Source organism: Patella vulgata, chromosome 3 (assembly GCF_932274485.2).
Source record: "Patella vulgata chromosome 3, xgPatVulg1.2, whole genome shotgun sequence".
Lineage (NCBI taxonomy): Eukaryota > Metazoa > Mollusca > Gastropoda > Patellidae > Patella > Patella vulgata.
Genome location: NC_065881.2, coordinates 26,629,821 through 26,643,863, shown reverse-complemented (window position 1 = coordinate 26,643,863; position 14,043 = coordinate 26,629,821). Strand labels below are relative to the sequence as shown.

Below are 14,043 nucleotides of genomic sequence, written 5' to 3'. Positions count from 1 at the left end.
CAGAATAAAGTAATTTGACTGAAATTTTCAATATATTCTTCTTTGGTCATCTATTTTTGGTCATCTCTGTTAAAATCTCCCATAATGTATCTTTAATGAGTTGTTACTCTTAATCAGATTTTAGTGTATTATAAATGTTTCAATACCGAAAAAAAGTAAAAGTATGCAACGAAAGAAGTAAATAAAGAAATATTCCTTCATTTTCGCTGTTTTTTTACTGGATATGATGCTAGAGTTTAAAATTCCCGCAATGAAATTTATTCATACCGACCAAGGTCAGGTTTATTCTCACTTACTGATTGGTTCAATAGCAGTAGATTACAAGAACGAGTAGAATGACCTTGGTGAAATAAATGTAACCTGTCATAGCGGTGTTATTGGTGTTGATTGAGATGAATGATAAGTGGCAGTTCAGGGAGTTGGAGGGGTAGTGATACAAAAATTTCTTCACCTCATTGATTTTTTGGATATTTCGTGGATAGTCCTAATAATGGCTAATATGTGGCTAAAGGCAGGCATGTTTTTTTCTTTTCACGGCTCAAAAAAATTCCAAATCGACAGTATTATTTGCCCACCGGTCACCAATTCCTAATTGATATACACAGACACTTATAACAAATAAGAAATCAAACGTATTCGGATCCCAAATCTCTATCCGATTCTCAACACTAATCCTTAAGGAGAAAAACAGTCACTTTTACACTTTTTGACATACAGAAATCACTTTATGTGCTTTATGGTTTTATTTACTATTTATTTTTCATTTTAATGTTATTAGATGTCTTTGAATGATATTTCGATTGCGTGGAAGGGCTGTTTTGGATTTTATCCAAATTTGATGTTAGGTCACGAGAGGATGGACCCAGTTGATATTCAGTGGTTCCGCACCCTTCTTAATTATGTGGAATTATGTCCTCTTTTCTGAAAAGGTCATGAGAGGACAAACCCTATTGATATTCAGCGCTCTGTAAAGCCATGTTCAGAAGTCTTTCAATATTTTCCACTTGAAGAGAATATTAAGACATCCTCATTTGTGTGGAAATTTTTAGATTGCTGTTATAGACAAAATAAATTTACTTCTTTAAATCTTTGCGAAATTATTGCACATATCATAAATAAAGGAATTACAATTCATTTGGTAAATTGTACATTTTGTATTAAAAGACATACATGAAAATGATATTATTTTTACTAGGGAACAGCTTATTGGCATTCTCCAAATCGTCATAGATCTAGACAGTTGAAGAGGGCTGTTCCTAAACAGGTGAGTATACATGTACTATGCTGATAAAATTATTCTTCCACAAGTCAGAATGTTCATATCTCAACTGTTAGAAATATGTGCTAATGTCAAGGTTGTTATTATTTGTCTTTAACCAAGTAAGAAATATTGCTAATAAAAGCTACTTAAGAAATATCCAAGTGAGAACAACACTTCATTAATGAATAATTATTAAAAGCCCCACTAATATTTCATATTTTAGTCCAATATATAAATTTTTGTGTATTCATGATACACTACCATAAATAAAAACATGAAATATGTATTTCATTTGCAAAGTTTTCGTGCATTATCAAAAATGACTGAGTGTGAAAATTTTGAAGTGGAAGTCCTGGTTTTATCTATTTATTTTGGGTTTATATCGATGTTGTATGTCTTAACTTTAAGATGTTTGATTGAAATTTGGTGCACTGCTGTAAAAGACCAATTTCACATTTCTTGAAGATCTGTTTACTGAAAATTCTGTTGTTCAGAATTTTGTTAAGGTCAAACTTTGAGATATTTGATCAAGGGTAACAAATCAAATTTGCCACACATGGGATTCTGTTAATTTTGTACTGCTGGATGGACATGTTTTGATTTTACGTAATTTTGGTTATGTATTCACAGAAATTTATTCGCTTTTTCAGCCTCTTGTTATTTCTTTTATTTATCTGAAACTCCTGCAGATGGCAGTGTGAAATCAATAGAAACTTACGTTAAGTTTTGAATTGACAAATTTGAATTATTTTTAGTCCTAAATGCCTTTTGAAAAAACCTTCATTCTGGCATGTTGGGGCTTTAGTTTATAATAATTATTTTTAAGTTAAGGGGTGGGGGGGGGAGAGGTACATAGGTCATAATTACTTTACCATATCATGCATGATATAATTCTATTTTACTTTCCTTATTTACATGAATGTACAGACATCACAATATGTAATATCACGTCTTTCAGATTGTGTCGGCTCTACAAGCAGAAATATTATGGAGTATGGGATATACAGGTATGTGCAGTGTATTCACAAAATTTGTAAAAATAACAATGCTGTCAGTAATGAATTTAGACAATAATTGTTAAGGGAAGCTACTCTAGTTTTCAATAATCTAGATTTTATATTCTTAATAGATTATCTTGAAAACTTTTCATACTTATTCCTTATACCCAAAGGATGACCTCAATATTTTTTGGGGTGCATGCGCGACCCCCTTGGACAGAGCCACACCTAACTTTTGTGTGTGTCTGTGTGTCATCTACAAGCCGCAATTCTTAACGGATCATTTTGAAACTTTGCATACCTATTCCTTATACCCTAAGGATGATCCCAATTGTTTTTGGTGAATGCCCGACCTCCCAGGATCAGAGCCACAGGCCACAATTCTTAATGAATTGTCTTGGAACTTGGCATATGTATTCATTATAGCCTAAGGATGGCAACTATTGATTTTGGTCTATGTCCCGACTCCTAGGGGGAGAGCCATGCTCAATTTTTGTGTTTATCGTATACTGGCCGTAATTCTGAATGTATCATCTTGGAACGTGGACATATAGTGTCATCGCCCCTGTCCGTCCGTTCGTTCGTCCATCCACAATTTGTTTGTATACACTCTGCAGGTCACAATTTTTATCTGATTATGACGAAACTTGAAATATAGCTCTATCTCCCAAAGATCTCAGTTCATTTTGATATTGGCATGTATCGGACCATAACTTCATAGATTATGGCCCCCGATTGTACGAAAAATCACGTTTTTAGATTGTGGACACTTTAGAGGTCACAATTTTGATCCGATTTTGATGAAAGCTGAAATGCATGTTTATAACCCAAAGATCTTGGTTCCTTTCGATATTCGCGCATATCGAATCGTAACTTCCTGAATTATGGCCCCTGATTGTACGAAAAATTGCGCTTTTAGCTTGTGGTCCCTCTAAAGGTCACAATTTTTATCCGATTTAAAAAAACATTTTAGTATATCACCGTTCCACCCAAATCGGACTAAAACTGTCAGACAAAATGGCCGCCCCTTGTACGCAAATAGTGTAAACATCTGGTATATCTTGGTAGTGGACCTCCTAGACGTCACAATTTTCATCCGATTTTGATGAAACTTGAAATGCATGTTTATAACCTAAAGATCTTGGTTCCTGTCAATATTCGCGCATATCGAATCGTAACTTCCTGAATTATGGCCCTTGATTGTACGAAAAATCATGTTTGAGCTTGTGGTACCTATAGAGGTCACAATTTTTATCCGATTTAAAAATATGGTATATCAAGGTTGTTGACCCTTTAGAGGCCACAGTTTTTATCCGATTTGGATGAAACTTTAAATATATGTTTTTATCAAAGATCTTGGTTCGTTTTAATAAACACACATATCCGAACGTAACTTCCTGGGTTATGGCCCCTGATTGGTCGAAAAAGAGCATTTTTAGCTTGTGGATTCTCGAGAGGTCGCAATTTTTTTTCCGATTTTAAAAACCTTTTAGATATATCACCATTACACCATAATGAAGATTCGGGAAAATTGAAATGAAACTTCCAGACAAAATGGCCGCTCTTTGTACGCAAATTGTGTATAAGTATGTAATACAAAGGTTATGGGCCCTCTAGAGGTCACAATTTTTAACTGATTTTGATGATATTCGAAAAATCCCAGTCCCTTTTGACATTTGCCCATTTCAGACCATAACTTTCTGGATTATGGCCCCTGATTGTACGAAAAATCGTTTTTGTTTTTAGCTTGTTCTCTATCCGTCTCTTGCAAAATGTGGGCGTATCCTGCCTGGCCACAATTCTGAATGGATTATCTTGTAACACATTAAACTTATTCCTTATACCCACACTCACTTTTTGTTAATATTTTGTCTGTAAATAATCTACAGGTTAAAATTATTAACAGATCTGATCCACCATAGGGTTGTACTTATTTATATTGTTCCATATCTAACCCCCAGGGGCGGTGTCACACCTACTTTTTGGTTAATATTTAGTCTGTAAATTTAGCAAAACAAATCCAACGTCTAGCCTTCTTTACCTCTGGTCATATTACAGTTAGTGCAGCCATTTTGTATTTCATTCTCTTCATTTTAAAAAGTAACATATCAATCAAAACAAGAAAATGGACATATATTGCAGTGCTACCGATACTCTAGTTTAATTACAGCCCTAATCTGGTTGATTGGTGATGATCTCATCACTGTCTATATACACCACCAGTTAACTAGTGCTTATTGACGGTCTAATTAACATACTGCCTGACTTAATCATTACCTCATAATTATGAATGCCAGATAACTCTTCCACAAGCAAACTTCCACACAAAAAGTCTAGTTTAGTCGTCGACAAATATCAAAATACATTGGTTGAGTCATCCTCACACACACAGCGACCGAGTTTGTTACTGGGCAAATGAATAAAAAAAATAAGGTTGCCAGGCAACAAAACATACGCCAATAGCAGCCAAATTGTCTGGGTGGTCGACAAGGGTTGTTGCATATTTATTCTTTTGTGGGTAATCGTATACCATAATGCATTTCTGCGCCATTTGTAACGAGGCTAGACATATTCCACAAGTCATGTCAAACGGTGACCTCATATTCTTATCTGGAGAGCATGCGCAAGAAATACTATTGGTGTAGACTGGAATAACCAGACATTAGAGATTGACATTCGATTAAGACTTCTGGCATATTTCGGCAAGCATAACTGATTTGAAATTAGAGTAAAATCGGAAACGATTGAATGCAAATCAGTTTATATACATTCATATTACATTGTTATATGCGTTGCGATCCATTTGTGTCAATTTCTAGGTCGCAAATATTAGCGATTTAGCTCCTTTAAGTGAATGTCTTGACTTACAAAATGTGATAGCTTTATATAAATTTAAATTATATCATAGCATGAGAATGAACAATATCACTTACATAAATTTTCTTTGTTTAGGTAGTGGTGTAAAAGTTGCTATATTTGATACTGGACTAGCATCAGATCATCCTCACTTTAAAAAGGGTAGAATAAAAGATAGAACAAACTGGACCAATGAAAAAACTTTGGATGATGGTAAATATTAATTTGTATTGTCCCCACAGCAAACTATTAAAACAGGTCTATCTGACGATTGAACTATTTGGAACACAACTGAGTTGTTGTGATGGGACTTGGTGTATAATTACATTTCATCCTTTGACAAGATTTGATGAGCATTTTTTATTCAGGTTAAGTGGAGTAATGAGCAATTTGATTGATCCCTTCTTGAATAATGAAGTTTGAAGAATATTAGGTACTGTAGGCAAAACTCCAAATGACTAGACAATTGTGTTGCTGATTCATCCCTTCCCCCACAAAGTTTGCTTGTAACATGTAATATAGCTATTTATGGTTTATCTGTCTGTGAATAGTTTTCTATGACTTGTATATTTTTACAGGTCTAGGACATGGTACGTTTGTTACTGGTGTTATATCTAGCTCTAATGAATGTCTTGGATTTGCACCAGATGCTGATATTTACGTGTTTCGTGTCTTCACTAATAATCAGGTAATGTTGTGTTTATTATATAATTAGTAGTACAACTTGTGTACTGTTTTGTTTTTACTTTTGTTTAATAATTAATTATTTCAAATAATTTTTACTATACTACAGGGAATATGTAACGGATATCCAAAAAGAAACAAATTGTCATAGCCAGCTAAATGATTCTTGTTTGGCTTGTATTGTATATCTTGCATTAAAAAATATCTAATTCATCATTGATATTAATGTAATTTTTCTATTAAAGGTATCCTATACATCTTGGTTTTTGGATGCGTTTAACTATGCAATATTGAAGAAGATAAATATATTAAACTTAAGTATTGGTGGACCAGATTTTATGGATCATCCTTTTGTTGATAAGGTACATTTATATAGAGGTTTATGAACTAATGTCTGAGTGATTGAGCTTGTGAGAATAAGTTCAGTTTTAGATAAAACAAAAAGTATAATAGTAGTATTATGTAATTATTACTAAGCTAATTTGTTTATAAATTGTTAATAAGTTAATGTACAATTTTGATAATCTACACTTAATGGGCTTTGATATACTAAAATACAACAAAAATTGTTAGCTGTCAGTAACTTGTAAGGTGGTTGTTGTTGATATTGATTTTAGATAACTTTGCTACTTGTGCCCAGTCTCTTCTTATAATTTGATTTTTTCAGGTTTGGGAACTTACAGCTAATAATGTGATAATGGTTTCAGCTATAGGAAATGATGGACCTCTCTATGGGTAAGAATTCTGACCTTTTCATGGTTAATGGTTCATGGTTAAGCAAGTAAAATTATGAATTATGACAAAAACAGTGATCACAAACTTTGATATATTATTAGCTATATTATTTATGTTTATATTAAAGGACATTAAATAACCCAGCTGATCAGATGGATGTTATAGGTGTTGGTGGTATTAACTTTGAGAATCAAATAGCACGATTTTCTTCCAGAGGAATGACAACATGGGTAAGATGTGTTATCATTAATAGCAAGTTAAATAACACAATTGGACCCAATGACCACAGAATTATGGGACATGACTATTTTAGTGCAGACATGCTAGATCATTCAATCAATGCATTACGTTTGGATATTGAATCGTAATACTCTGAATTGGTTCTTTACAATACACTAAGAATTATGATCAAACAGACCTATACAGAACTCTGTGAGATATAAGTTTCGTAGAGTGTAGTTAATTATGTTGTTGTGTTGAGTTCTCATTACTAGAAAACATTATTGTAATTTTATTTCAAAGTTTTATTGACACAAAATATATCAAGCATTCAGTTATCCTTCTGTTTTCTTTATAAATAATTACTTTGTTATACAAATCAATACAATACAAATCATATTATTGCTTGATAATCTGTTTACATATCGAGAATACAGTGCTATACCCAGCTCTACATAATATTCAGTTTTATAACTAGGTGTATTAGTATAGTACATTTTTATTACAGGAATTACCAGCTGGTTATGGACGTGTTAAACCTGATATTGTTACTTATGGTTCATCTGTTAGAGGTTCAGCTCTAAAGTAAGATTTACACTATACATTACAAATGGTCATTTTCAATGATATATTAACATATCTGGGCCACAATACTAAATAAAAAATCTTTCATTTTCCTCTTTGTACACCCACATTGAAATGTGAATCAAATAAATATAAAGAGAGAGGAATCCAAAACCATTTGAATAACATAAACTTAAATAGGATCCAAGTCATAATGAACTTGATGTGGTGACACCAGTAGTAGGGTATCACAAAACCAGTTATTTGTGGACGCTCTAGTAACGAAAGTTAATATCCGATTGAATTTAAATTTAGGCCACGAGGCGAAGAAGCCTATTGATTTTTATCGATTTCCGATAATAACTCCCATTGACCTCTTTGAAAACTCTTCTGGACACACTAGGAATTCTAGAGGCTACTGTTTATATCCGATTGACTTTAAATAACACAGTGTTAAAGGTCATGAGATGAAGAAGCCTGTTGACCTCTCTGAAAAAGCTTGTGGACGATCTAGAGGCTAAGTTAATATCCGATTCACTTTAAATTTATACACAGTGTTTATGACCGTAAGACGAAGAAGCCCATTGATTTTCAACAATTTCCAATAATTACTGCCAGTGTTGTGGCCCATGGCCTTTTTGAGAAATCTTGTGGATACTCTATGGACCAAAGCTATCATCCAACTGACTTTAAATTTATACACAGTGTTTAATGTCATGAGACGAAGAAGCCGATATCCGATAATTACTGCTAGAGTTACAGTCCTTGAGCTCTTTGAAAATTCTTGTTCTCACTCTACAGACCAAAGTTGTCATCCAATTGACCTTAAAGTTATACAGTGTTGATGGTCCTGAGATGACGAACCTTATTGAATTTTTAAACAAATTCTGATAATTATTGCAAGAGTTATGGCCCTTGATGACTTTGAAAATTGTTGTGAATGCTCTCAAGACCAAAATTATCATCCGATTGACTTTAAATTAATACACAGTGGGTTATGGTTATGAGACAAAAAAATATATTGATTTTCAGCAATTTTTGATATCTTGAAACGACTAAATCCATGATATTAAATGTTTTGTATACTAAACGTTAGCATGTGGCAGAACTAGAAGCCAAACAAATTCTAATGATTCCTGATAATTACTTAATGGGTTGATATTTGCTGTTTTTATTGTTATAGGGGTGGTTGTAGAACATTATCAGGAACAAGTGTTGCTTCACCTGTTGTAGCTGGTGCTGTTACTTTATTAGCCAGGTTTGTTTATTGTTAATTATCAATGAAATATAAAACTCATAACAAACAATAAGGTCAGCATTTTTATACAACCAAATTGAAATGTGGTTGTATATTGTAGTCACCCCCACCTGTGCTTTTGGATGCTTTAGAGGCTATGGTTTTCACCTGATTGATTGGACATTGATATTCAGTGTTTATGTTCGTAGATGAAGAATCCTATTGACTTTTAAAGGGACAATAACACTCTTGCTGGCTTGACAGCTCCAAAAAATAAAAAAATAGCCTTATTCTAAGTACTAGATGTGTTAGTGTCCTACCTGTTGTGTAAATTATCCATTAAATCCTATTTTACTTGTCCAGAGGGTTCAAAAATATTTTTAAATCTAAGTCACATTTGAAAAGCTTTACGTCAGGCTTTTCAAATCATTTAGTTGAATTTTTCCAATTTTTTAAATTAGGTGTGTTAAGATGAAATTTGCATCATCAATTAATTGGAATATTGTAAAATAGTACAATTTGTTGACCAGAATAAAGATTGGGACATATTATTCAGTTACAACAAGAGTGGTATTGAGCCTTTAACAATTTCCAATAATTACTGCTAGATTTATGACCCTTGATCACTTTGAAAAATCTTAAGACTCTGAAGAGGCTCAAGTTTTTGCCTGATTCTCAATGAAATTTTAACTATTACTTAATGGGCTGTTAATCTTGAAATACTTGCATTACCTACAAAAGAATACGTATATGACAACTCTTGAAATTGGACAACTTAGCTGCATGTTGTGGGCGTATGCTTCATAGCCTAGCAACCTACATAAACAGTATTTTTTTTTCTATGACAAAAGAAGTATTTAATTGAAATAATAGTCAGATTTTAGTAACAAATTAAGACGATTTAACTACTGATTGTCAAATATGTTGATCCTAAAATTTATATTTACAAACAATAAAAATACAGTAAAACTGAGAAAATGCAAATCTGTATTGTAAAATTTCTGTTATACAAATTTATACAATTTTTAGTGCTGTTCTTGATCGTAAAGATATATTAAATCCAGCCAGCATGAAACAAGCTTTAATGGCATCTGCCAGAAGATTACCAGATGTGAATATGTTTGAACAGGGTTTTGGTAAACTTGATTTATTAAGAGCTTACCAGACATTAAGAACTTATAAACCACAAGCAAGGTGAGTACAATGATATTCAACTCAGTATTATAGGTCACTCTCGTATACAGCCATATTTTAATTCTATATTCCATATAAATCATCCTCTGTAATACAAGTTGTTATGAATTGTGACTAATAAAACCTGCTCCACTCAGTCCATTTCATTATATTTCTGACTCGCAATAACAACTATGGTTTAGTCTTAGGTTCGTGATCAAAGTGGTATCAAGTTGCAGCAGTTATGACCATTTAACAAACTACTAATCACCAGTTCAAATCCACCTTTGTTGGTATTAATCTTTAGAACAATGAACTAACCAATGTTACGTCACTTACAACAAAGTCAGAAATAACCTATTTATGAAATAGGCTAAATCAGCAGAAATTATAGAAAACGTCCATGTACAATTTATAACATGATTTGTTACAGTGTACTATAAACAAAAATCACAAACAAAAACATAGTAACAGACTTGTAATCGACATTAAAGATTAGACAGCATTATTATGATATATTAAAGAATCAGTTTATAACACAAATGGTTCCTTCACCACATATTCCGATGTTACGTGGGTCAAACTATTTTGGAACCTGCGATGATACTGTAGCTAGTTTTTTGGGTAAATTATGGCTATGACATGACTTGACTAGGTTTAATGAAAGAAAAGTTTTATTTTCCCCCACCTTTCGAAGAAAGCAGGGGACTATTAAAATGGGTTCGTCTGTCTGTCTCTCCCTCTCTCCCTCTGCCTGCTTGCCTGCCAGCTCGTCTGTCCTCCCATCACACTTTTTGGGACACAATAACTTTCCTTGTGATTGAGCTAGAATGTTCAAACTTTGTGTAGGTGTTTATTAGGCGAATGTCTTGATGGGAGTTCAAGCAAAGATATTCAATTTGATAAGTTGATGCTTTTGGACACAATAACTTTAGTTCTAATTAAGTGAGGGTGATGAAATTTGGTGTATAATTCCATTACATCAATACCTTGACAAGTTTGATAATGAGCATTTTCTGCTCAGGGTAAGCAGAGCAATAAGCAATTTGATTGGTCGAGACTTTGGAACACAATAACTCCTTCAAATTGAGGTAGAATTTTCAAACTTGGTGTAGGCGTTGATTAGGTGAATGCCTTGATGTTGTTCGAAGATGAACATTGTCTGCTTAGGGTAAGCAGAGATAAGCAATTTGATTGGTTGATGCTTTGGGACACAATAACTTTAGTTCTAATTAAGTGAGAGTAATGAAACTTGGTGTATAGTTTCGTCATATCAATACCTTGACTAAGTTTGATTATGAGACCATTTTCGGGTCGGGTAAGCAGAGCGATCAGCAATTTGATTGGTTGAGACTTTGGAACTCAACAACTTTTTTTCTAGTTCAGGGATACTAGTGGAACTTTGTGTATAGTTTCATTACATCAATACCTTAAGTTTGATGCTGAGCATTTTCAGCTTGTGCAAAGTAGAGACTTCAATCTGATAGATCGAGACTTTGGAACACAATAACTCTCCTTCTAATTGAGGTAGAATGTTCAAATTTGGTGTAGGTGTCTATTACGTGAATGCCTTGACATAGTTCATTCATGAGTAATTTGATTGGTTGAGACTTTGGAACAGAATAACTTTGGTTCTAATTGGGTGAGAGTGATGAAAAAGTTTGAGTATAGATCCATTATATCAATACACTGACTAAGATCGGTAATGAGAATTTTCTGCGAAGGCTACCGGTAAGTAGTGATAAGCAATTTTATTGATCAAGACTTTGGAACATAGATGTTAATTAGGCGATTGTCTTGACTGAGTTCAATGATTAATACATGTATTTCCTATTAAAGCTAAGCAGAGCTTAGCAATTTCTTTGGTCAATGCTTTGGGACAAGATAACTTTGATACTGCCAGTTACTTCAAAACGTGAGTTTGATAGTCAACATTTTATGCATAGATAATCAGTTTGATTACTCGATACTTTTGAAAAAGATAAATGAGTAATTAATTAATATGTTAAATCTTTTTATTTTCGGATTTCGGCAGGGGACATGAGCCTCACTGTTGGCTTGTTCTCTACGACATTTGTCCAACTGGATCAAAATCCAACCATCAAATATCAAGGTTACTTAGCTATACGCGAAAATGGTGTCAAGCATGTCAGGGAATTATTGCGACATTTTAATGATTATCATCTCTCATCATCCAGTGTATACAAAAATATATACTCTTGTTGGCAGTCAGTCTTCTTTAAAAATGTGATACGCCAGAAGGGAGGATCATGTGGCGCAATGAAATATATATCACATTTCAAGGTTCTACATCATCATTTTATTTATGATGTTTATAGAATTGACTTAGATAATTTTCATGTGGACGTATATTGTCGTCGCCCCAGTCCATCCGTCCGTTCACATTTGTCTGTTGACACTCTACAGGTCACAATTTTAATCTGATTTTGACGAAATATGGGTCTATCTCCCAAAGATCTTGGTTACTTTCAATATTGATATGTATTGGACCATAACTTAATGGAATATGGCCCCTGATTGTACGAAAAATGACATTTTTAGCTTGTGGACAATCTAGAGGTCACAATTTTCACCTGATTTTGATGAAACTTGAAATGCATGTTTATAACCCAAAGATTTTGGTTCCTTTCAATATTTGCGCATATCGGATTGTAACTTATTGAATTATATGGCCATTGATTGTACAAAAAATTACATTTTTAGCTTGTTGTCCTTCTGGAGGTCTCAATTATTATCCAAATTAAAAACCAGTTCGAATATATCACCGTTTTGCCGGATAAAATGGCCGTCTCTTGTACGCAAAAAGTGTAAACATATGGTATATGAAGGTTGTGGACCCTCTAGAGGTCACAATTTTGATCTGATTTTGATGAATCTTAAAATACATGTTTATAACCCAAAGATCTTGGTTCCTTTCGATATTCGCGCATATTGGATCTTAACTTCCTAAATTGTTGCCCTTGATTGTACGAAAAATCACATTTTTAGCTTGTGGTCCCCCTAGAGGTCACAATTTTTATCCAATTTAAAAAATTGTGTAAATAAATCACCGTTGCACCCTAATCATGGTTGAGATCGAATTTTGTGAAAATCTGACCGAAACTGCCGGACAAAATGGCGCCCCTTGTATGCAAATAGTGTAAAAAATATGGTATATCAAGGTTGTGAACCCTCTAGGAGACACAATTTTGATCTGATTTTGATGAACCTTTAAATTTATTTTTATATCACAAAAATCTCGATTCCTTTTGATAATTGCGCATATTCTAACATAGCTTGCTGGATTATGGCCCCTGATTGCTTGAAAAATCGCAATTTTAGCTTGTGGACCTGTTAAAAGTTACAATTTGTATTCAATTGTAAAAAACGTTTAAATATATCACCGTTACACATCAATGAAGGTGAAGTTAGGATTTCGTTAAAATCTGACCGAAACTGCCAGACAAAATGGCCGGTACTTGTACGCAAATAGTGTAAAAGTATGTAATATCAAGGTTGTGGACACTCTAGCAGTCACAATTTCTATCCGATTTTGATGAAACTTGAAATATATGTTTACAATCCAAAAAACGTGGATCGGACAGTAACTTTTTTGATTATGGCCAATGTTTGTACGAAAAGTCATGTTTATAGCTTGTGGATCCACTAGACTAGAGGTCACAACTTTTATCCAATTTTAAAAAACGTTTAAATTTATTACCGTTACACCCTAATGAAGGTTGAGTTCCAATTTCTTGCAAATCGGACCAAAACAGTCTGACAAAATGTCAGCTCCTTGTATGCAAATAGTGTAAAAGTATGTCATACCAAGATTGTGAACCCAAGTCACAATTGTTATCAGATTTTAATGAAACTTAAAATTTATGTTTATGTCCCAAAGATCTCGGTTCCTTTCACTATTTGCGCATGTCAGACCATCACTTCCTGGATTATGGCCCCTGATTGTACGAAAAATCACGTTTTTTAGCTTGTGGATTCTCTAGAGGTCACAATTTTTTTTATCCGATTTTAAAAACTGTTTAAATATATCACCATTCCACCATAATGAAGGTTGAGTTCAAATTTCGGGAAAATCGAAATGAAACTGCCAGACAAAATGGCAAATTGTGTAGAAAATATGTAATACGAAGGTTGTGACTGGTTCCCAGAATTTTAGAAAGTCGGCTTTTGTAGAGCACTGCACTGCCTCCAGTGAACATAAAACGTCACTTGAACACGAAGATCGACTATTAAAAGATGTTCTACCAAAACAGTTCCATTAGAGTTCCGACGAGTATTTACGGGGGATGATGTAG

The 14,043-nt window shown here is 33.6% G+C and overlaps 1 protein-coding gene across 1 annotated transcript in view; it reads left to right on the top strand.

Moving 5' to 3' along the window:
* The window catches only part of LOC126815056 (membrane-bound transcription factor site-1 protease), a 40,834-nt gene that overhangs the window by 11,623 nt on the left and 15,168 nt on the right, over positions 1 to 14,043 (top strand). The window contains exons 6-15 of the mRNA XM_050540588.2: positions 1,196 to 1,264; positions 2,220 to 2,268; positions 5,212 to 5,328; positions 5,694 to 5,803; positions 6,045 to 6,161; positions 6,467 to 6,534; positions 6,662 to 6,764; positions 7,262 to 7,338; positions 8,501 to 8,575; positions 9,584 to 9,748. Of these exons, the coding sequence (XP_050396545.1) occupies positions 1,196 to 1,264; positions 2,220 to 2,268; positions 5,212 to 5,328; positions 5,694 to 5,803; positions 6,045 to 6,161; positions 6,467 to 6,534; positions 6,662 to 6,764; positions 7,262 to 7,338; positions 8,501 to 8,575; positions 9,584 to 9,748 (950 nt within the window). The remainder of the gene's footprint in view (positions 1 to 1,195; positions 1,265 to 2,219; positions 2,269 to 5,211; positions 5,329 to 5,693; positions 5,804 to 6,044; positions 6,162 to 6,466; positions 6,535 to 6,661; positions 6,765 to 7,261; positions 7,339 to 8,500; positions 8,576 to 9,583; positions 9,749 to 14,043) is intronic.